The sequence below is a fragment of the Malus domestica genome, chromosome 16 (genome assembly GCF_042453785.1).
Source record: "Malus domestica chromosome 16, GDT2T_hap1".
Lineage (NCBI taxonomy): Eukaryota > Viridiplantae > Streptophyta > Magnoliopsida > Rosales > Rosaceae > Malus > Malus domestica.
In genome coordinates this window covers 13,900,454-13,923,093 of record NC_091676.1, presented here as the reverse complement: position 1 = coordinate 13,923,093, position 22,640 = coordinate 13,900,454, and the positions used below count along the sequence as shown (strand labels likewise).

At 38.2% G+C, this 22,640-nt stretch overlaps 1 protein-coding gene and 1 pseudogene across 2 annotated transcripts; both read left to right on the top strand.

The window, feature by feature from the left end:
* Positions 1 to 11,066: 11,066 nt before the first annotated feature.
* Positions 11,067 to 12,534, top strand: LOC114822251 (uncharacterized; annotated as a pseudogene).
* Positions 12,535 to 14,049: 1,515 nt separating this feature from the next.
* Positions 14,050 to 21,985, top strand: LOC103403793 (serine/threonine-protein kinase RUNKEL-like). Of its 2 annotated transcripts, XR_003770187.2 has the most exons (12): positions 14,099 to 14,299; positions 14,409 to 14,498; positions 14,628 to 14,680; positions 14,804 to 14,879; positions 15,070 to 15,131; positions 15,230 to 15,308; positions 15,398 to 15,457; positions 15,566 to 17,212; positions 17,485 to 18,354; positions 18,887 to 20,143; positions 21,599 to 21,688; positions 21,806 to 21,985. XR_003770187.2 is itself a non-coding variant. In XM_008342632.4 (10 exons), the coding sequence occupies exons 1-10, from the start codon at positions 14,252 to 14,254 to the stop codon at positions 19,997 to 19,999; spliced, it is 4,098 nt and encodes a 1,365-aa protein (XP_008340854.3). In that variant the 5' UTR covers positions 14,050 to 14,251; the 3' UTR covers positions 20,000 to 20,265. The 2 variants fall into 2 exon arrangements, 1 of the variants encoding a protein (XP_008340854.3); XM_008342632.4 differs by lacking the exons at positions 21,599 to 21,688; positions 21,806 to 21,985 and having other exon boundaries at positions 14,050 to 14,299; positions 18,887 to 20,265.
* The last annotated feature ends 655 nt before the right edge of the window (positions 21,986 to 22,640 follow it).

Below are 22,640 nucleotides of genomic sequence, written 5' to 3'. Positions count from 1 at the left end.
GCAGTACGCCGTTCTCTTATAAAAGACAACACGCTCTATCTCGCTCCGACATGCACATTCGACATAACCAGTACATGTTTTCACCGGGCGCATCTTATAACAGTAGCACCACTGATGGAAGGAAAGCTCACCTAATCCACACTCCATCCAAATAATATAAAACCCGATCAAGGTATCCCATGAACCAGGGTTAAGTTGCCCAGGTGCATAACCAATAAAAGACAGCATCCGTTGCAATCACGGATGCAAAGGTAAATTTACCCCCAAGGTCACTAATGTCTGGGTATAGAACATACCATGACCCTTGGGCGGCTCAGAAGGCAATTCTTCACAATACACCAAACCTAAAGATGGTGCAGCAAAGCAATGCCAGAATCCCTTGCAAGTAAAGAGCACCCTGTCTTCAAAAATCACTACAAGATGAGCAAATGAAAGTAAGGTAAAGAATGGAAACTTATCCTTCTTATATATAGTTCAACATGGCTATTGACATTCAAAATTCAAATTCAAACCATGAGAAAACCCCACATGGAAAATCTTCAAACTTCTAACACTGGGGAGTTTCAAATTTCAAATGTTTCAGTTCCCCCCTTCAAAAAAAAAAAAAAAGGAAGGGGGAACACAGCAGCTTCATCAATGGGATTCAACTACCAATCTCAAAAACTTCGCACTATCTTCATAAAGATAGTACGAAGCACAATCAATTTATGGTGCCAACAAAAACTTCATCAATGGAGGACAAATATCAATCTCAAAAGATTCACACTATCTTCATCAAGATAGTGTGAAGCAAAATTAATTTATGGTGCCAACAAAAGCTTCACCTATAAAGCTTCAACCCCAAAGCTTCACCTATAAAGCTTTAACACCAAAAGCTTCACCTATAAAGCTTCAACCCTTCAACACCAAAGCTTCACCTATAAAACTTCAACACCAAAGCTTCACCTATCAAGCTTCAACCCCAAAGCTTCACCTACAATACAAAATTTCAACACCAAAACATATAAAAGCTTCACACACTCTTCATCAAGATAGTGCGAAGCTAATTCAAGTTTTGTGTCCTAAAAATAGCTTCAACTAGTCACGCTATATACCCAAGCAAAAATATGTAGTCAATAAACCTTACCTATTAAACTATTTTCCAAACACAAAACCTTGTGGCAAATAAACAAATTTTGTTCACAAAACCAAGATTCTCTTGAACTTGTACAACAACACATGAGTAAACACAAAATTTTTTTGTTTTACATCCGCAATATCCCTATCATAAACAGACATACAATTATATAAAATCCAACCCAAGCAGCCTTTTTCTTCCTCTCCCTCTTCCACCTCTTTCCATCTATCAAATTTCTGCAACTCCTGCTCTTCCTCAGTGGAGCTGAATTTTGGACATCTTATAGTTCTTAAGTAGATGAACAACTTTCACGAAGGAAATGTTTCTATTTGAGCGACGGAAGTTAGAGTGTTGAAGCTCTAAACATGACGGTCAGATTTCTGCAAGCTTCAAAGCTGCTGCGGTGTTTCGAAGATCTAGAAATATTCAACCGTTAGTTTGTTCTGAATTTTTGATATGTTATGGAAGAGATGATGAGGAACAACTTCAATGAAGAAAGTATGTTGATCTGAAGAAGAGAAAATGAAGTTTCGAAGCTCACAAAAAGTCTGACGGGTTAACAGAAAAATGATGAATAGCTACTCATCATACCTGACTTTCTGAATTTGTACTGCTCCGACGGATCTCAAATTTGGATATGTTGTAGTTCACACGGTGAGGAACAACGTCGATGAAAAAAGTATGTTGATCTAAACAAGAGAACATGAAGTTTCGAAGCTCACGATAAGTCTGACGGGTTAACAGAAAAATGATGAACAGTCACTCATCATACCTGAATATCTGGAGTTGTACTAATCCGATGGATCTCAAATTTGGATATGTTGTAGTTCACAAGCTAAGGAACAATTTTCATGAAGACAACCTTGTGATTTGAGCTACAGAGAATGGTGTTATATTGAAGAGCTACAGTTCCCTCTACGTTAACTCCCTCCTTCACTTCCTTGGCTCCAACACCCACATTTCCTTCAACATGGCTTTGGAATAATTCAGATTTTTAGTGGAAATGAAAACCTTTCCAGCAAAGAAAGGAAAAGGCAAAGCAAAAGAAAAGCTAAAGGCCACAAAAAGTGACGGACAAAAGGAACAAGAGCAGTTTTGGGCTACACAAAAATTTTGGGCCCTCACAAAGCTAAAACCAGCTTGAAATATTTTTGGATAAGGCATATATGAAGGTGTGACATCAAAACAAGGCTTCGTTACTTTGAAAAATTAGTAGCAAGCAAGACACCTCATTCGGCAACTCTCCTCGCTTGAAGACTTGGGGGACTCCCACTATATGCTACTGCACATTGATACTCGGAAGTCTCACAACCACTCAGTGACTTGGATTTTTCAAGTCTCCAACCAAGAAGTTTTCCTCACTCGGAAAATTAAGGGAACACTACCTCAGACTACATGCTTTACTCACAAAACTTCAACAATACAAGTTTCAACAAAAGAAAAAATTCAGAGAACTTTCTGAAGAAGGCTTTGGTGTATTTAACGCAATACGTTGAAATGAAGCAAAGCTTATTTATTAATATTTCCGATAAGCTACAAATATGTACATATACATGAGTCAAAATAAACAAACAAGAGGGAGCCTTCACAAAGGTTGCTTAGGGGAAGTCTCAACAGTTGGTAGAGCCCCAGAAGGAGAAAGCACCGGATGGTGGTTATCTGGAGCCTCAGTACTGGACAGAACCCCAGAAGGATGAGGCATTGGAGGTTGATCATTTGGAGCTTCATTATGCGGTACAGCCCTAGAAGACGAAGGCAATAAATGCCTTTGGAACAAACCCACAAACCTTTGATGATCAAGTAAAGCCTGACCATCAGATTCCTGCATCTGGTCAAGCTTCATCTTCATGTTTGTAGCATAGTCATGTGCGAGCCTGTGCAACTGTTTATTCTCATGCTTGAGCCCTCTGATCTCCTGTTTGAGATTTATCACTTCAGCCGCCAATGATTCAACTTGGTGGGTTCGAGCAAATAGGCGTTGGACAATATTAGACACAGAACCTGCACACTGAACACTGAGAGCCAGAGAATCCTTAACAGCCAACTCATCAGACCGTTTGGAAAGTAGTCTGTTATCTTTGGGAGTGAGAAGGTTCCTGACCACCACCGCAGTGGTCATATCATTCTTCATCACAGAGTCCCCAACGGTAAGAGGACCAGTAGGGGATAAGAAGGATGAGCGCCATATGTTGTCTTGAGAAGGCATGGCTGCCTCTTCACCAAAGTTCAAGTCAAAACGATGGTCGGATGAGCCAGACATTCTCAGAAATGATGAAGGAGAAATGAGGTGCAATAAATCTCTGAAGTAAGGGGAAAACTCCTACAAGCAATAACTCTCTGAATGTACTCCTTGCACATAATTGGTGCCCTTATAAAAGAAAGGGTAACAGGGCTGTTGGTTCAAAAATCTAAGAGGCACCACTCTCCGGATTTTGAAGAGGCACCACTATCCGGATTTCGAAAAGGCACCACTTTTCACAGCTCATCGGGTACCACAGATAACTTTTTCAAAGCGCTCTGACAAAGTTAAAACATGTGAAACTTACAGCTCCCACTACATTGTTATGACCAAGAAGGGTAAAGGAATAACATTATTACTTGTTCAAAAATCGAAGAGGCACCGCCCTCCGAATCTCGAGAGCCAGATTCCCAACAGCATTATTACTTTCTCAAAAGTCGAAGAGGCACCGTTCTCCGAATCTCAAGAACCAGACTCCCAACAGGATTGCTTTATCAAAAATCGAAGAGGCACCGCTCTCTGAATCTTGAGAGCCAGATCCCCGACAGGATTGCTTGTTCGAAAATTGAAGAGGCGTCGCTTTCTGAACTTTGAGAGCCAGATTTCCTTGGATAAAGCTTGTCTGTAATCTTCACACGCAACATCAGCTTTCCAGATACCACATACCACTTTTTCAAAGTGCTCTAACAAAGTTGAAATACGTGAAGCTTGCAGCTCTTACTACATTGCTACGACCAAGAAGGGTAAAGGAATAGCACTACTACTTGTTGTTAGGGAGACTCCTATATATGTCGACCTCCATCTTCCACAGCCAGGCAAACCTGCAAATAAAAAAAATGCTCAACTTTTCTTCACATCCGAGAGGGTACTCTCAGCAGAGTCTCTCAAAATACTCAGCTTCTTTTCCTCCCGATAATACCTCTACAAATAAGCCACACCAGAGCAAGAGTATCTCATATCATCAGGGTTAAAAGCAAAAGTATCCCATATCATGCTTTTTCCCTGTCTTTTCCTTTGGCCTTGTTCTTACCTGCAAGATAACAAGAAAGAAAGCAATCAGTCATCACTTGGAATCAAGCTTCTAATCAGGAACTGACTGCCTGGAACCCCTTGCCTGATTACTTACCTGGCATTGCTCTCGAGTACTCATCTTCAACATCTTATGCTTCCAGAGAAGATACCACATCTGCCTAAAGAACAGATAGGGCAAGTGAGAATGATACAAGGAAGCATGTGGAGACAAGCGTAACAGAACACGTGCCGATACATCCACTACTTTGTCAACAGCAAAAGTATCCCATATCATTAAGGTCGAACGTACTCTAGATTTGATGGACTTGTTTCGACCCTCAAATTCTTGAGTCGGCCTTATACTCTAGAGGGAACCAGAAAACCCTCCAGCCCAGTTCAAGAATAAGTCTGTGGAAAGTTACTTCTTCAAAAGCAAAAGTATCTCATAACATCTCTTCTCCATTTGCTTCTCCTTATCCTTGGTGCTATTTACGACACAAGGAGAAGGAGAACAATCAACTGGAAGCTGAAGTCGAACCTCTGATCCAGGTTGCTTGCTTGGAAGTCTGATTGCTTACCTTATCTGTTACCTCATTCGGCAAATCTCCTAGCTCGACGACTTGGGGGACTCCTACTATAGGGTTTGTATCGCACTTGACAAAGCCCGAAACTACAAGTAAGCTTTAAGTGAAATTGATACTTTACCTTGTGCATCTTCATCGGTTAAAGATACCACCCCTGGATGGAGGAAAAGTACTTCCAGAGAAGATGCCACATCTACATATGAGACAGATAAGGCACATGAAAATGATACAACACTTCGGTACTTAGAAGTTTCGTGATTACTCAGTGGCTTGGATCTTGCAAGTCCCCAACCGAGAAGCTTCCCTCACTCGAGAACTTAGGGAAGCACTGTTTGTACCATACTTGACCAATCCCGAAACTACTGAGCACCGGTCAACGTTATACCGTCAAGGACCTAGAAGAGCTTCCCTTCAACTAGGAGGCCAATCACAATGCGACACGTGTCGACATCAGAAGCCAATCACAGCGCGATACGTGTCAACATCATAAGTCAATCACAGTGCGACACGTGTCAACATCATAAGCCAATCACAACACGACAAGTGTCAATGTTAGAACAAAACTAGAAACTCTCTTCTATAAATAGGGATCATTCTCCCACAATAATCTATAATGTCATTTTGTAGTAAACTATTCACTAGAACTCACATAATGAGAGCTTGAACCTATGTATTTGTGTAAACCCTTCACAATTAATGAGAACTCCCCTACTCCGTGGACGTAGCCAATCTGGGTAAACCACGTATATATTGTGTTTGCTTCTCTGTCTCTATTCATTTACATACTTATCCTCACTAGTGACCGAAGCAACCAAGCGAAGGTCACAAAACCTGACACTTTCTGTTATACCAAAGTCCTCACTGATTTTGTGCATCAACACTATAACATATTAAATTTTGATGATGATCCAACGGTCGGATTGTCGAATTATAAAATGATCAAGTAACATACTTCACCATACTAGGTTCAAACTATCAAACTATATCAAACGGTTATCAAATTTGAAATTAGAACATTGAATTCAACTTAAAAAGATAGCGTCGGCCCACTGGCCATGCGCCGCCATACGCGCCGCCACACGTGGTGGCCAGCCGGTCCGATTTGCTGGAAAAACCAACTATTTCAAAAATTACCAAAATTTACATAAATTAATATCTCAATGAGTAAAGCAAGTTTAATACCTGTGGCCAAGTCCAATTTGGCCGAGAAAGGGCCCAATTTCCCTCGAACCTATCAAAACCCTAGAAAATGGTGTGCTTCGATTCAACCTCCATACTCACTCTGAGGCCTCCACCACTGCTTGGGTTTTGTTTTTAAGGATGGAAGGAGTCTATTGGTGGTGGTAATAGAGGGTGAGTGTTGCTGGAGTGGCGGATTGCCGCCATGGTGTCCCCGGAACCCACAGTTCCGTTCTTCGTCATACGGGGCCAAAACCCCATCGATCTTGGGTGCAAAATGGAGAGTGAATGTCGGTAAAGAGTTCCCAGGTGGTGGATTGGTGAAACTCGTCAGAAAAACGCAGGAATTTGACTAGGAACCCAACGGGTTCCACTGTTCCGCCGGGTTGAGTTACCAGAAATGGGTAAGGGATCCATGATCCCGTGCCTCTCCACTCCCTCATTTCCCTCCATGTTCTCCTTCCTGATTAGTAACCCCCATTCCTCTCTCCTCTCCCCATTCGCCAAGCCCCCCCTTTTCTACCTCCTGAAACTTTCCTTTTTCCTCCTCATTTGTTGCCATCATGTAGCTTCTATCTTATTCTTTTTTTTTTCAAAGAAACTTCTAAAATGTTCGTAACATTCCTTTCTCATCTTGATTCACATACGACCTTTGCCTAAACGCTCGTGGGGTCAAGCCCTATTAAAAGTGACCCTCGAAGGTCTATGGATTTAATAACTATTTTCAAAAATACAAACTTTGTAATTAAGTAATTAAAATTTAAAATTAATTTAAATTCACGAAAATACTATAAAATCCCGCAAATACAAAATATGTAGATTACAATAGTGAAATCCAGGAACGGGATTTCACACTGATACCCACCCGCCACCATCCTTTTTCCCCGTCATTTTCCCCAAAACCCCCAAACAACCCTCCTTCCTTTCTCTCTCCATTCCAAAATTCCACCATAACCCTTTTTTTTTTGTTGAACCACCATAACCCATTTCACTTTAACAATCATTCTTCTAAACAAAAATTCCACCATAACCCATTTCACCAAATCACCAAATGAGCAGAAAATAGACAAGAAAATCTTCAGAGAAACTTATAACCTCATGAAAAGATTTTGACTTATAAATTGGATCAAATAGGTGGGATGCACGAACACCAGAAGGACATCTCTGCAGAAAAAAATCGCAATCTTGAACCCAGATGAGCACGCGGAAGAATATGGATCAAACAGCCTTTCGATTCTGTCGATCCTCGACTGCACTATGAAATCAAACTTCTCTAGCGGAGGGTCGGCCTGTGTGTAAGCCAAGCTCTCATCCAGATCAAGAAACTCCGTCATCTTCTTTGGAGAAACAACGATGTAAGCAGTGGCTTGAACAAGAGCTTGTGGCAGACTGTGGCAGACTGGGTTTCCTAATCTGGGTTCGTATTTTGCGTGTCGACCATGGAGAGAGAAGGGAGGGAGGATTGTTTGGGGGTTTTGGGGAAGAGGAAAAAGGATGGTGGCGGGTGGCTACGAGGGAAAAGGAATATGGGGTGGGTGAAGGGTAGGATAGAGATTTAACCTTTTTTTTTCTTTCTATTTTTAATGTTTTTAGTATTTACATGGGCCTATATTGACACGTGGCACCTAATCATTATCTACGTAGGCATCATGTCACCATTTAACAGCAACCATAATGAATGTATGAAATGTCCCAAAATTATGACTTTAGGTACCACTCTAGGATGAAAAAAACTTTATGTACCAAATGTTGAAAACCAAGAAACTTCAGAATAATAAACTAAGGGGGGTGTATTCAATTAGGATTCTGAGAGAGTTTTAGGGAATTAATAATTACAGGGGGTATTCAATTGGGAATTTAAAAGATTTTATAAAAATCTTGGTGTATTCAATTGAGATTCTTAGAGACTTCTTACAATTCCCTATAAATTTAGGACTATTCAATTATAACTTTATGAAAGTCTCTCAAAGTTTAGGTGTATTGAAAAAGGCATTGGATTTGAGCGGATTTATGATTTGGTGGATTTTGGAGGATTTCAAGGTGATATGTATAAATAACAAAGAGCTTGGCAAATCTCACCTCAACCCTAGAAACTTTGAGAGATTTTGAGCGTGTTGTTCTCTCCTCCAGAGAGCATATTCTCCGGTCTCCGTCTCGTTGTTTTGAAATTCTTTGCAAAGGTACAATCTTTTTTCCTCTGCAACTTCTTGCCATTGTTTCGAAGGGGGGTGTATTCAATTGAGAATTTGAGAGATTTTAATGGATTTATAAATCTATGGATTTTTATGGAGTTTAATTGATTTATAGAGATTCTATATAAAATTTTGATTCAATTCCCTTGAAATCTCATGGGAGATGTGAGATTTGTGGATGCTTAAAATATACTACGAAATCTCTCCAATTCCCTCTAATTCCTCAACTTTCTCAAATTCTTTAAAATCAATTTCTAATTGAATACACTTGGAATGTTATAAACTTCTTTAAAATTCTAATTGAATACGCCCGGATTTCTAAGGATTTTAATAAACTATCTTAAAATTCTAATTGAATACACCTTGAATTTCAGAGAATCACTTAAAATCCTGATTTAATACCCCTAGATTCATTAAAATAATTAAAATCCCTCAAAATCCCAATTGAATACACCCCCCGAATATTGTATGCCTCATGTTATTTCGAATATTGTTGTGTAATATTGTAAGCCTCTTGTTGTTTCAATTTTTTTCAGCGATTGGTTGTTTCGAATTGTTTCAGCGATTGGTTGTTTCGAATATTGAGCCTCCTGTTGTTTCGAATTTTTTCAACCATTGGTTGGCATTGTTATATGTTCTGTGGGTTTTTTTTATCAGCGATTTGTTTATCAATTTGTTTAGGGTTTAGACTATATGCTTGTAATCCCTATTAATCAATCTATTATTGTCATGTTATGCTTTTTTATAGTCATTATACTTGTTGCGTTAATAATATGTCAATATGTTATCCCAATCCTTTTTATAGTCATTTATACTTGTAAACCTTATTATCATGTTATGCTTTTATTGTCATGTCTCATTGTTTTATTATAATGCATCATCTAGTAAGATTGGGAGATTCACAACAAGAAAAGACAAATGGAAACTATAATCAGTGGTCCGTGCAAGAGAACAACATGTTATTACAACTACTTGTTGAGGCCGTAAACAATGGATAGTGTGATGCTAATGGAATAATAAGTAAGTAGACCATAGAAGCCAAAATTGTTCCCGCGCTCAATGAAAAACTTGGGTGTAAAAAAACTGAAGATCATGTCAAGAACCGTATGAAAACATTGAAGGGTCAATTTCAATCAATTTGCCAGCTTTTTAGACACACTTATGGATTTGGTTAGGACTCTGTCACAAAGAAGTTCACAGCTAGTGATGAAGTATGGGAAGGTTTCCTTAGGGTGAGTTTTTTTTTCTTTAAAGAATATATTATTTACACATGATGATCTTTCATGTTTATACATTTTGTATTTAACAATTTTATTATGTTTTTGTTTTTGCTAGTCTCACCCAAAGAGTCAAGGTATTCGCAAAGAGACCTTTGCAAACTATGAAGATTTGATGATTGTTTTTGGTGATGGAACAGCTAAAGGAAATAACTCGATTGGATTGGGCGATGATATTGATGCCACAACATATAGAGTTGAAGAAAGTAGGCCAGTCAGAGTAGACGAAATTCCTCCCTTTGATGAGACCGTCGAGCAACTTGATCCATTATTCCAAACGCCATCCTATGCATCATCTTTCCTAGATGCAAATTTTGAGGCTCCCGCTGCTACACCCCTACAAAAGCTACTTCCAAGGAAAAGATCTCAACCTGAGTCCGAACCAAAATTAAATGGGACTACCTCTCATATCTTTCTTATGGAAAAGGTTTCTATTGGAATGGATTCGATTGCTGCAATTGCCACTGAAATTCAAGGAATTCATAGCATAATGGCGAAAAGAGAAAAAGATAGAGAAAAAAAAAAGAAATGGAGAAAAAAGAAGAGGAGAAAATCAACAATGTGTGGGATGCTATCAAAGAGACTCCAAACTTGGATGCTCCTAGTCGTTACAAAGCAGTTGCGTTGGTTCAAAAATTGGGAATGAAAAAAGAGTTCTTGAAAATGACACCAGAAGAACGCTCAGAATGTATAAAATACAATATGGAGTGAATGCGGTTATTTTTAGATTTGTTTTCATCTTGGAGTATTTACTTTTGTTTGATAACATGTCGACTTTGGTTTGGTTATTTCAAATTTGATCTTGGAGTATCTAATTGGTTTGATAATACGTTGACTTTGGTTTAAATGATAGAAGTAGTTTGTTTATTTGCCTAAGGTATTTTCCCATTCCATTGGTCTTCTTAACATGGAATATTAATGCCATGGTTTGTATAAGTTTCGGTTATTTCCTGAGTTCTTATTTTTTTGTATTTCGAAATAGTATGAAGAGTATATTTCATAGCTGTAAAACTTGCACCTGATATTGCAAGGTGTGGTACTAGTTTGAATTGGCTTTGATTATCTCGTTCTGTATTTCCTTAACTAACAAATGAAGAGAGACTATATACTAAAAGCTACGATGTTGAACAATTGGTTGCTTGATTCGTGTTGTGAAAGCAAAATCATGTATTGTACTTCGATATTTCCCTACTACTTATCTTTTGATATCTTGCAGAGGAATGAGTTATTTGCATGAGAAGTAGTTTGTTTCTTTACCTTTCTCTCTATTATGTTCTAATGGATATAGTTTTGCTTTTTTAGGTGATTCTTTATATAATGTCTAAAAACATGTCTGAAGAGGAAATGGAAAGAGAAGATGAAGAATATCATGAAGCCATTAAGTTACAATTGATGGCAGTACAAGCAATAGTTCAAGTGCCAAATGCGTTAATGGGTATTATACATGATAATCATATTGAACGTCCATTGGCTCGATGACCTATTAGTAGAACTGGATACGATTATATTAACAAGGTATTGAATGAGGATCCTCAAGAATTTCGAGTGCTATATAGGATGTATCCGGATGTTTTCTTAAAGCTATGTGACGTCCTTACGGAAAAGACGCATTTGAAGGGTACAAGATTTATTTGTATTGAAGAAATGGTTGCTACATTTCTACTCACTATTGGTCAAAATTCTCGATATTGCCAAACTTGGGACACATTTTGGCGGTCACATTTTACAACAAGCAAAACTTTCAACAACGTTTTGAAGGCCTTGAACACAATTGCACCAGATTTGATTGTCCAACCTGGATCCACGGTGCCAACTAAAATAAGAGAAATTACAAGATTTTACCCTTATTTTAAGGTTTGTAATTAGTACTTATCTTAACCATGTCCTGATTAAACTGGTTTCATAAACATATTCTTAGCTATGTATTAACTCTTATAATTATTTTAGGATTGTGTTGGAGCTATTGATAGAACACATATACCAGCAATGGTATCGGGACCCGAAGTAGCTAGCTATTGTGATCGTCATGGTAAAATATCACAAAATGTATTAGCTGCTTGTAACTTTGATTTGGAATTCATATATATTCTTAGCGGATGAGAGGTTCAACTCATGACTCCAAACTATCACATGATGCTGTATCAAAGAGGAACGGACTTAAAGTGCCAGAAGGTTTGTATTCATTTATTTATTTACACTAGAATGTACCATAACTAATAACTTTATGTGTTTTAATTTTAGGTAAATATTTTCTAGTGGACTGTGGATTTGCAAATCATCTTCAATTTTTAGCTCCGTTTCGAGGTGTTTGATATCATCTCCAAGATTTTGTTGGTAACGATCGTGACCTCGTAAATGCAAATGAGTTGTTCAATCTTCGACATACTTCATTGAGAAACGTAGTGGAGAGGATATTTGGTGTATTTAAATCTCGATTCACAATTTTTAAGTTTGCACCTCCATTTCCAATTAAAACACAAGTAGAGTTAGTGTTAGCTTGTGCAGGGTTGCACAACTTTCTTTGCAAGGAGTGTCGTTCTGATGAATTTCCAATCGAACAAGAAGATGATGAATCTGAAGATGAAGAAAATGATGATGAACTAGGTAATCAAACTCAAGAGCAACAACGACAAATTGCTAATGCATGGAGAGCTGGCATAGCTACAAATATGTGGACAGATGCTGTGAGTGATAGCATTCAAAGATGAGAAATAGAGAATTAATTGTTTTCACAGAGTAGAGTATGCAAACACCTGGAGAGCAGTGATATAACCTCGGACTTCGCATGACGTGAGTTGCTTAATGTGTGTATGAAATTACATGGCACGGTGACAGCTAATGTGGAAGTAGGGACAAATTGGGTCAATGTTGTATGTCTATATAGACTTGTTGCATTTGGATATCAACATGGTTGAACGCTGGATAAATCTTTTTGCTTTGAGTAGTTATGTTTATATAAAATTGTTGGGCTTTTTTCAAAAACTTTGATAGTTAATTTATTTTGACATTAATCGATCGGGTTCCTCTTTCACTTTGATAGCTAGTTGAAAACATTGCATGTGAACTTGGTATTGCAATTTGGTATTAGTAGGATGAAATTTTAGCTCGTACAAAGAAGGAAATTGTTGATCAAATTCTCTGCAATTCTCTAACCCTATGTAAAGAATTCTCTCACAATTCATGTGAATTCTCTGAAAGTTATAATTAATTCACTCAAAATCTATGGGAATTCATTTTTTCTCTCTCAAACTCTGTAATACCCTGAAAACTTAAATATATGAAATATATTCGTAATTATGAGTATGTGGAGAAAATCGAAAATAAATCGATTTACGGTTATGAAGATAGAATTGAGAAACTATTATAATTTACGTAATTGTATTATTGAGATTTTATGTTATTTTTCAAGAAATTATATTAGTTTATTTGAGATCAGTTTCTAAATTAAACTAATTACGAGGTTTAAAGTTTGGAAATTAATTATTTACAATTCATAGACCTTTTGAGGTCACAATTTATATTTTTGAATAAAGCTCGATCTCATGAACGCGTAGGCGTAAACTGTTCGTGAAACGGAGTTATAATGAGAAAGTTATGAACGATAGAAGTTGAGGGTAAAATAATTATATTGTCATTAAGTGGGAAGAATCTAGAAAATCTTTAAACAAAAGGGGAGTGCCACGTGTGTGGCACTGATGGAAAGGAAAAGAGAGATAAGGGAAAGTCTCGGACCAATTAGAGGAGAAAAGGGGGATCAGGACCCGACCTTTGGTGACCCGACCCGATCGGCATTCTTAGCCATTTCCTATGGGTTTCCACCCATTTTTCCAATGAATTACACCAACTAATCACTTGGAAACCCCTCCACGACCTCCCCCTTCCTATTACATCCCAAAAATATAGGGATTTGGACTTTAAATCGGGAGAAACCACACGATGGGGTGCGGCAAATGGGTGTTCGAATCCACTAAATCTGAAGCAAACTACATCAATCTCCACCACCATTAGACTCTTCTTGCGGTCTGAAACAAAGCCCAAACAATGGTAGGGACGGCGGAGTACCGGAGGTGACGAATCGAGGACACCCATTTATAGGGTTTTAGGCGGGTTCAAGGCAAATTGGACTTGGCCACATGTATAAAGTTTACTCTACTCTTTGAGATTTTTATTTCTGTAATTTTTACTAATTTGTAGAAATAATTGAATTTTCCAAGGCAGGGTGTTACAACCTCTCTCAAATTTTATAGATTTAAATTCATTGAAACTCTCTAAAAATCCTAATTGAATACACCCCATACGATTAACAAAAAAAAAAGAGTTCAACTTAACCTATTAAACAGGTGGCCAAGATTTTGCCCTTGGATGACTACCAACGGTTAGGACAGACACGTGGCAGTCATACTGCAGACCATCAAAATTAAAAAATGAAACGGGTGGAAATATACTGTTTGGATACAACTCAAACCTTAAACCCGGAAAGCGCGGTCCCTCGCGTCTCTACAATATCCTCGTTTAATTTTCAATGGAAATCCACATTCCCGCCCATTCCCTTGTACCAAACATTTGACCTTTCGTCCCCAATCCAAAAGCCAAATCCCTCTCTCTCTCTCTAAAATTTCAAATCTGCAAACCCTAGGAAGCAAAGCTCAGAGATGAACCAGTACCACGTCTACGAAGCCATTGGCCGCGGAAAATGCTCGGTAAGTTTGATTCAAAAGCTCGTTCGCATCTTCATCTCCGAACTCGCCGATGCGACGATTTTTAGTTCAATTAGTTGCCTAATTAATCGGATTGCTGTTGGATTTGCAGACTGTGTACAAAGGGAGGAAAAAGAAGACCATCGAATACTTCGCGATTAAGAGCGTCGAGAAATCGCAGAAGAGCAAGCTTCTGCAAGAAGTAAGTAACTAAGTGCAGTAAGCAAACTAAGAAGCAAAATTCGGATTTAGCAATGTATGGGTTTAACTTTGGTTTGGTTAATTCAAATTCAAAGACGATTTAGGTTATAGAGTTTTGCATTTGGTGCAGGTGAAGATTCTTCACACTCTAGATCATCAAAATATCCTCAAGTTTTACTGGTGGTAAGAATTCTTTCGTCGGATATTTGCTTGTGTAATTTCGATAGGTGTTTTTATTTAATTTGAGCTAACAATTGATTTGCATATTTGTGAATTTCCTTTTTCGTGTGCCGCTATTAAATGCAGGTATGAAACTTCTGCTCACTTGTGGTTGGTTTTGGAGTATTGCGTTGGGGGCAATTTGATGACACTATTAAACCAGGTAATTGATCACTTAGTCTGCACTTCGCATCAATGTAATGTGTAGAGCTTGGGGAATTTTTTTTTTTTTTGTGTAAGACGGAATTATTGCGAATTTGGTTGGTCTTAGAATGGTGCTAAACTGCTAATGTTTTACTGAAGATGATTCAGTGTTTTTAGAACTCTAATACTGATAATGTATGGAAATGTAGGATAAGCAGCTACCCGAAGAGTCAATTCATGACCTCGGGAGTGACCTTGTTAGAGCTTTGCTGTAAGAATCTTTAATTGCTTCAATTTTTTGTTCTTCTTACAAGTCTTATTTCTTTACTTCATTTAATTCATGTTTTTGGAATGTTCACTTTGTGTTAGGTTTTTACACTCAAGGGGAATCATATACTGTGACTTGAAACCATCAAATATCCTATTGGATGAGAATGGCCGTACAAAGGTATAAGGAAGGCTATTTTCCTTGCATATTTCTCTCGATTGTTTTATGTTTTTTCTCTTCATCTGAACTTGTATGTTTGCACAATGCAGCTATGTGATTTTGGATTGGCGAGAAAATTGAGTGACATATCACAAATCCCTTCTTCTTCTGTAGGTTATCTTATCCCAACATGTGAAAATCGTTTGGATAAAGTAATCTGAATGTAATTAGAAAATATGAGAATACTAATGTAGCTTTCCCTTGTTGTACATGTTTAGTTGCCGCAAGCAAAACGCGGAACACCTTGTTATATGGCTCCTGAGCTGTTTGAAGAAGGGGGTGTTCATTCGTATGCATCTGACTTATGGGCCCTTGGTTGTGTACTGTATGAGTGCTATGCTGGGAGGCCTCCTTTTGTTGGTAGGGAGTTTACTCTGCTGGTAAAATCCATTATCTCAGATCCAACACCGCCTCTACCTGGCACTCCTAGCCGTCCTTTTGTCAATCTCATAAATTCTTTACTCATAAAGGATCCGGCAGAAAGAATACAGTGGCTTGAACTTTGTGGTCATGCTTTCTGGAGGACTAAGTTAACTGCAGTGCCTCTGCCTCCTCAGCCTGCTTTTGATAATATGCTAGAGCAATATGCTAAGCCATGTCTGTCAGAGCGCAATGGGGATAAATCTTCCCAAATCAGAACTCCTAAATGTCGCCAAAATGATGTTAAAGGAACTTTTAAGCAGGATGAGAATTCTATTTTAGGAGCAAAAGGTCATGAGACTCCAGTAAAGGGGACACCTGGGGGCCGCAGAACTCAAGCAAAGGTTTCTGGCAGAGGGGTTGATGAAAACCAAAAGCGTCCTTCTTGTGCCACTAGGGGTGTGAATCTTTTGAGGCTCTCAAGAATCGCAAAACAGAACCTGCAGAGGGAAAATGAGAAGGAAAACTACCGCAGGCCGGTGTCTACTGATACTGAGAATGATTCTGAAGTCAAAATTGAGAACACGGATATGGAACTTGACTTTAATGAGAACGCGGAAGAAGACACACAGGATGAATCTGATGGGTCTGATATCCAAGGTTGTACACCTGATAACAAATTTTCAAGTCAGCACCAGGGTAAAATGGAAGAAATGGAAAACAACTTGAACCATTCACATGCCCTGCCTGTGGTTAGTACACCTGCCTCAGATGAATCCAGAGTTCATAATCAGGAACCATCTCCCCAGAATATTGAAATGGCTACAATTCCACCCAGTGCCAGTCCTCAAATTAAAAATCAGAGATTTAAAGAAGGTTCAGGATTGGCAGTTGACTATGATTCTTCAAAATCTCCGAATAACCTTTCACAAGTTCTTTGGCATCCATCAGATCTCTCAGTCAGACCCGTGATGCCCACCAGAAAATCTGATAAAAACTCGGAGGTAATTCCTTCTCTTCCCTTTGAGGCACTGCAAGCCTCTGACTTTGTGAAGATCTCTAAAGAGCAGTTGGATGCACTCAGTAGTAAGATTATAGCCATTTTTAATGGGAACAGTAGCATTGGTGAGAAGCAAAATGTAATTAGATACCTTGAGATGTTAAGCAATAATGCCGATGCTGCAAATATCTTGACCAATGGACCTATCATGCTTCTGCTGGTTAAAATGCTCCGGCTGTCCAAGGCTTTGGCTTTACGTGTCCAACTTGCTTCACTGGTTGGTTTGTTGATTCGACATTCTACTTTTATTCAAGATGAATTGGCAGATTCGGGAATTTTGGGTTCACTTGCTGATGGCCTTAGAGACAAGCAGGAAAAGGTGAGGAGGTTTTCTATGGCTGCTTTGGGTGAGTTACTATTCTATATATCCACCCAAATTGATCATGCAGACAACAATCCAATAGAGTCTCCATCAAAGGAAAGCCGGTCCACATCTGGGTGGCAGGTTAGTGTCATAAATATTGCAACTTGTTGCATATGCTCCTGCTCATAGAAAGATTGACTGTTATACTCTAATAGTCTGTACTTTTACTCTTAACCGAGTAAAAGGTTTAGTGGTATATTATATATGTATATGCACTTTTAAAACTACCATTTTTTGTTTCCTCATCATTTGGAAGTTAAAAATATGTTCTACCAAGAGAACTGTTACTACTGAATGTCCTTGAGTACTTACCCTTTCTTTTTGTCACTGATAAGTTATTCTCCTTGGGGCAGGTGTCAAATGCATTGCTTTCTTTGGTTTCATCAATTTTACGAAAAGGAGAGGACGATCTAACTCAATTATATGCATTGAGGACGATAGAAAATATTTGCAGTCAAGCAGGGCCCTGGGCAGCTCGTTTGACTAGCCAGGACATGATTAATAACCTATGCTATTTATACAGGGCTGCTGGAAAACAGGAGAGCATGAGGCTCACAGCAGGATCATGCTTGGTCCGTCTGGTTCGTTTTAATCCACCTAGCATTCAACCAGTAATAGAGAAGCTCTCTTTAAAGGAAATAGCATCAGCACTTGTGAAGGGCAGTCTGCGTGAACAGCAAATAAGCTTAAACCTCTTAAACATGGCCATGCTTGGAAGTCATATGTTAACGAATGTTGGCAGGTATCTCCTCCCACTGATGGAGGATAAGAATCTTGTCCCAAGTTTAGTGTCTCTTATTGATCAGGGAAGTGAGGTTTTGAAGGGAAAGGCACTTGTTTTCGTTGCTCTTCTTTGTAAGAGCAGTAGGAGGTGGCTGCCGCATTTTTTTTGCCATGCCAAGTTGCTTTCTGTGGTGGACAGGCTGGTGAAAGAGAAGGACCATTATGTGCAGCAGTGTTTAGAGACATCTTTGTGTGTTATGGCGTCTACTATACCCAGTTTACTGGATACGATTACTGGAGATATTCAGAAAATGATGGGAGGCAGGCGCCATGGGTATCAATCTCCCCTTAACGGTAGAGCTGCTCCAAAGACCAATATTTATATGTTTCCTGTAGTTCTCCATCTTCTTCGGAGCTTGTCTTTTAAGCGCAAGGTGGTGAGTGAACAGGTCCTGCAGCAGTTGGCAAATCTAATGAAACTCGTGGAGACACCATTTCAGGTGGGTGGCAGCCTAGCCATTCTGTGTTATTTATAGTCATTGCTAGTCTTCTCATTGCTATCATGATGCTTATAATTATGGTGTGATTAGATGAGCTAACTGTTAGTTATTGGAACTTGGGATGTTATGCAACTTGCCCGGTGCTTAGGTACTTTCTCTTGGCAAGTGATCCAAGGTTGTTATAGGTTGTTAAAATGCTTGAGCAAGTGACAACCTGATCACTTCCGCTATACAATGCCATTTATTTTCTAAATAAATCACTAGTAATAGACTCATTGGCTTTTAAGTTGACATGTGGAGGGCTAAGGCATAAAACTGCATTAGCTTGGACTTCTGGTACATTTATACTATGTGGAGTGAAAGGCAGTTATAGTCCCAACTTATGATGAGAAGTGGTAACAGATTAATGTTTTCTTGTGTGTTTGTGTGGTTTAACGGTCAGATCTAAGTTGGTCCACTTTTGTACATCAACAGAAAGAAAACGTAATATGGTGACATTGATACTGATAAATAATTTACTATTGATTTCCAGGGCAGGGATGACTTCCAGATTACCCTTCTTCGAATTCTTGAGTCTGTCTCAGAGGAGTCACATGTAATTCTTGAAAGCCCTGACGTTTTTATTCATGAAGTTCTCCCCAGTTTGGCTGTTCTTTATAAGGGTAACAAGGATGGTGATGCCAGGTTTCTGTGCTTGAAAATTTTGTTTGACGTGATGGTAATTTTTCTGAATGAACAGTCTGAAGATCAGCAAAGGTCCAATGAACTGGAATCCATATCCAATAAGAATTTTCTTCCTCTTTTCCCGTCCTTAATTGAAGATGAAGATCCGATTCCCTTGTACGCACAAAAGCTTCTTGTGATGCTTATTGAACTTAATTACATCAAAATTGCAGACATTCTAGATCTTAAGATAGTCTCGCAATGCTTTGAGTTTTTGCTCGGTGATCTCTCAAGTGCAAATGTGAATAATGTCATGCTATGTCTGGCTCTGACATCGGCACCTGAAATGGAAACCAAGTTGCTTTCTCAACTGAAGGTAGTTCGGAAAACAGGAAACCTTCTAGAGTTTGTGTATGCAAAAGATATGGAAGATTTTCTGGAACCAACCCTTGGCTTATGCAGGGCTTTCCTTCTACGGTCAGTGAGTGGTAGAAAAGGCTTCATCTATTCAAAAGAACCTGCTCTTCTAGGTGATGCATCTTCCGAGGCAAGCGGTGCTGATCAGCAACAAGGCATTAGAGATATCATGGACTTCGGCAGCAATGTTGGCGTCTTACTAGAGTTGAGTAGATCCCACGGAGTTAATGTGGCAGATCTAGCTTCAGAATGCGTTGTCTTGTTGCTCAAGGCAGCTCCAAGGGAAGCCACTGCTGGTCTGCTAACTAATCTTCCAAAAATTACTGCAGTCCTCGAGTCTTGGCGTAGGGGCACATCTCACCTATTGGTGCAGCGGGTGCTGCATGCCCTCGGTTATTCTTGTAGGCAATATTTGTTACACGCAATGATACTGTCGATATCTATACCCGAGATCTCAAGAATTGAAGGCATTGTTTCTGAGCTTAAAGGTTCAGGTGTACCTGTTTTAGCCACTGCTGCTTTCCATGTGGCTGTGGAGTTGCAACGGCTGCCTCGCTGCCTGTAAACCGTGAAGGCAAGACGCTTGTTTTTTTTTGTCTCTTTCGTATCATCACAATTATAATCTCTCGAGTGTAACGATTTCTTGTGTTGGCATGCAAATCAATCGGCTTCTCCTGAGTTCTTGACAAAGAATCGCCAACTCATGAAGGTGAGTATTTGTTCTGCATTATGTTAGGGCCCATCCAGCTCTGGTTGGCTTGTTGTATAATCTTTGCAGACTTATATCTCCATTGGAATTCAATTTCTTTCGATATATATCTTTTTCTGGCATTTGCTTCACAGCAATTCGATCAAAACTTCATACGCTAATCATCCCAAAATGCTGATTATTTGTGGTACGAAATTGTTTAGCTGTTCGATTAAGGATGAACGAATCCACATTGAAATCTGGTACGCTAAGGTTGTGAATTTCTGGCCTTTGTGGCAAGGCTTGTTCTGATTTTTTTTTTTTTTTTTTTTTTTTTAACAAACGATATTATCTACGTTAAGGGGGTGGGGGAGTGGGTTAAACCTTACACTAGGAACTTGTTTGGATGTGTTTTTAAAATGATTGAAAACGCTTTTGGTGAAAATAAATGATGCTTCTTGTAAAAAGTATTTCAAATGCTTTTGAAAACTAAAAACATTTTTTCTAAAAGCACTTTCAGTCATTTTAAAAGTACATCCAAACGAGCCTTAGGCTAGCCATAATAATGTGGTTTAAAATCGTCTTTCATGAGAATCGAACTTAAGACTTTTTCACTAATAAGTGAAGATGAATTCTATTAGATAGTAAATATTATATTTTATTGAGACATTGGTTATTATATTTCAAACAAATATTTGATGCACGCATAATAGGCTCACATGCATCAATAGATAATTACTGTTTATAAGCGTGTCCAACTGATGGTAACATTTCTCAAGAAATAATCAAGGACAAACCAAACTTTGATTTCATCTACCAACAAAAAAAAAGGAATTGTTTAAAATGATCGGAAATTAAATCTTAATTGCTAACCGACTAAAATCAAATGCCAAAAATATAGTGACAATATCACAATAAAATATCAAGACATAATAAATAGATATGAGGAAATGGGAGGAATGGTCCCTTAACTATCCTAGAATTGTAGTTTTAGTCCCTAAACTAAAAAATCATTATATTTGGTCCTTGAACTTGATAAGATGTGGAGTGTTAGTCCTTCATTACCAATTCCGTTAAGCTTTAGTTAAAAGTGTTTATATGTTAGTTTCACCTATATATATAGGATAGGATCAATGGACAAATATTTTTACAAATACTTTTACATTCTTTTTAAGCATTTTGATTACATGACATCCAAGGATTCTTATTTATTCATTAAATGACATGAATGCTTATGTGAATTTTAATTACTATTAAAGATAAAATAAAACTGAAAAAAAAAACGTAAAATCTGGAAAATTAAAAATATAATTAAAAAAGGAAGTTAATTTAACTAAAATTGGTTCTCCCATTCCCATTTCAATCAAGACTTGGATTCAAACTTTGAACGCTAATAAAAATATCATGAAACTTCTTCTTTAAATTCATATGCTTGTGCAATTAAACACATGCCTGATTTCACCCATGTATTGAAAGGTTCTTGCAAACAGACATGATATTATCAGAGAAGATTATATGAAGGAACTGTGCATTCTTCAAGACGACGTTCCTCCCATCCCCAATCAGGTAAAATCTCAATTTACCAAAAAGTTATTGGTTCCAGTTGCTTGCATTTGTGATGAGACACTTCTACTTTGTGGGGTTTGATTAACTCATTATAGCATATGGCATGCATTGCTTCAGGTTGCCTTTGACATAATGGAAGAAGAAATGGAGCGACCCCTCGAAGATGTTTTCAGTAAAGTTTCATGATTTTTTTTATTAGGATTCAAAGTCTGAATCCAAGTCTTCATCAAAATGGGAATAGGAGAACCAATTTCAGTTAAATTATCTTCATTTTTTAATTATATTTTTAATTTTCCAGATTTTAATTTTTTTCAGTTTTATTTTATCTTTAATACTAGTTAAAACCCACATAAGCATCCATGTCATTTAATGAATAAATAAGAACCATTGGATGTCATGTAATCAAAAGGCTTAAAAACAGTGTAAAAGTATTTGTAAAAATATTTGTCCCTTGATCTTATCCTCTATATATATATATATATATATATATATATATATATATATATATATATATATATATATATATATATATATATATATATAATAGAAAAGATGAAAACTACAACAAAAATTGGGCCTACCTCATCCACCAACACTTGTAGCCCACCCCTTCAACTTCAATCTTTGATACACTACCCGCCAACCTCCCACTTCCAACCCCCAATCGTTAATCCCCACGCCCCAGCCGACCCCAACCTGTAGCCCATGGAGCACAGCCTTCACCCAAACCCCAAACCCTCATCCCACAAAATTCTTGAATCTTAACCATCGAGACAGCGTTGATGGATGTCATTGTGAATTTGTTTACAAAGGGAGATGTGTTTGAAATTTGGATTAGAAACTTTCTTTTGTTTTGGTTGTTTGGAGAGTGCTACAATGCTGGGGGTGGGGTTTGGAGGAGGTGAGGCAGAAGGGATGATGGGAGAGAGAGAGTTAACTTTTATATTTTTAG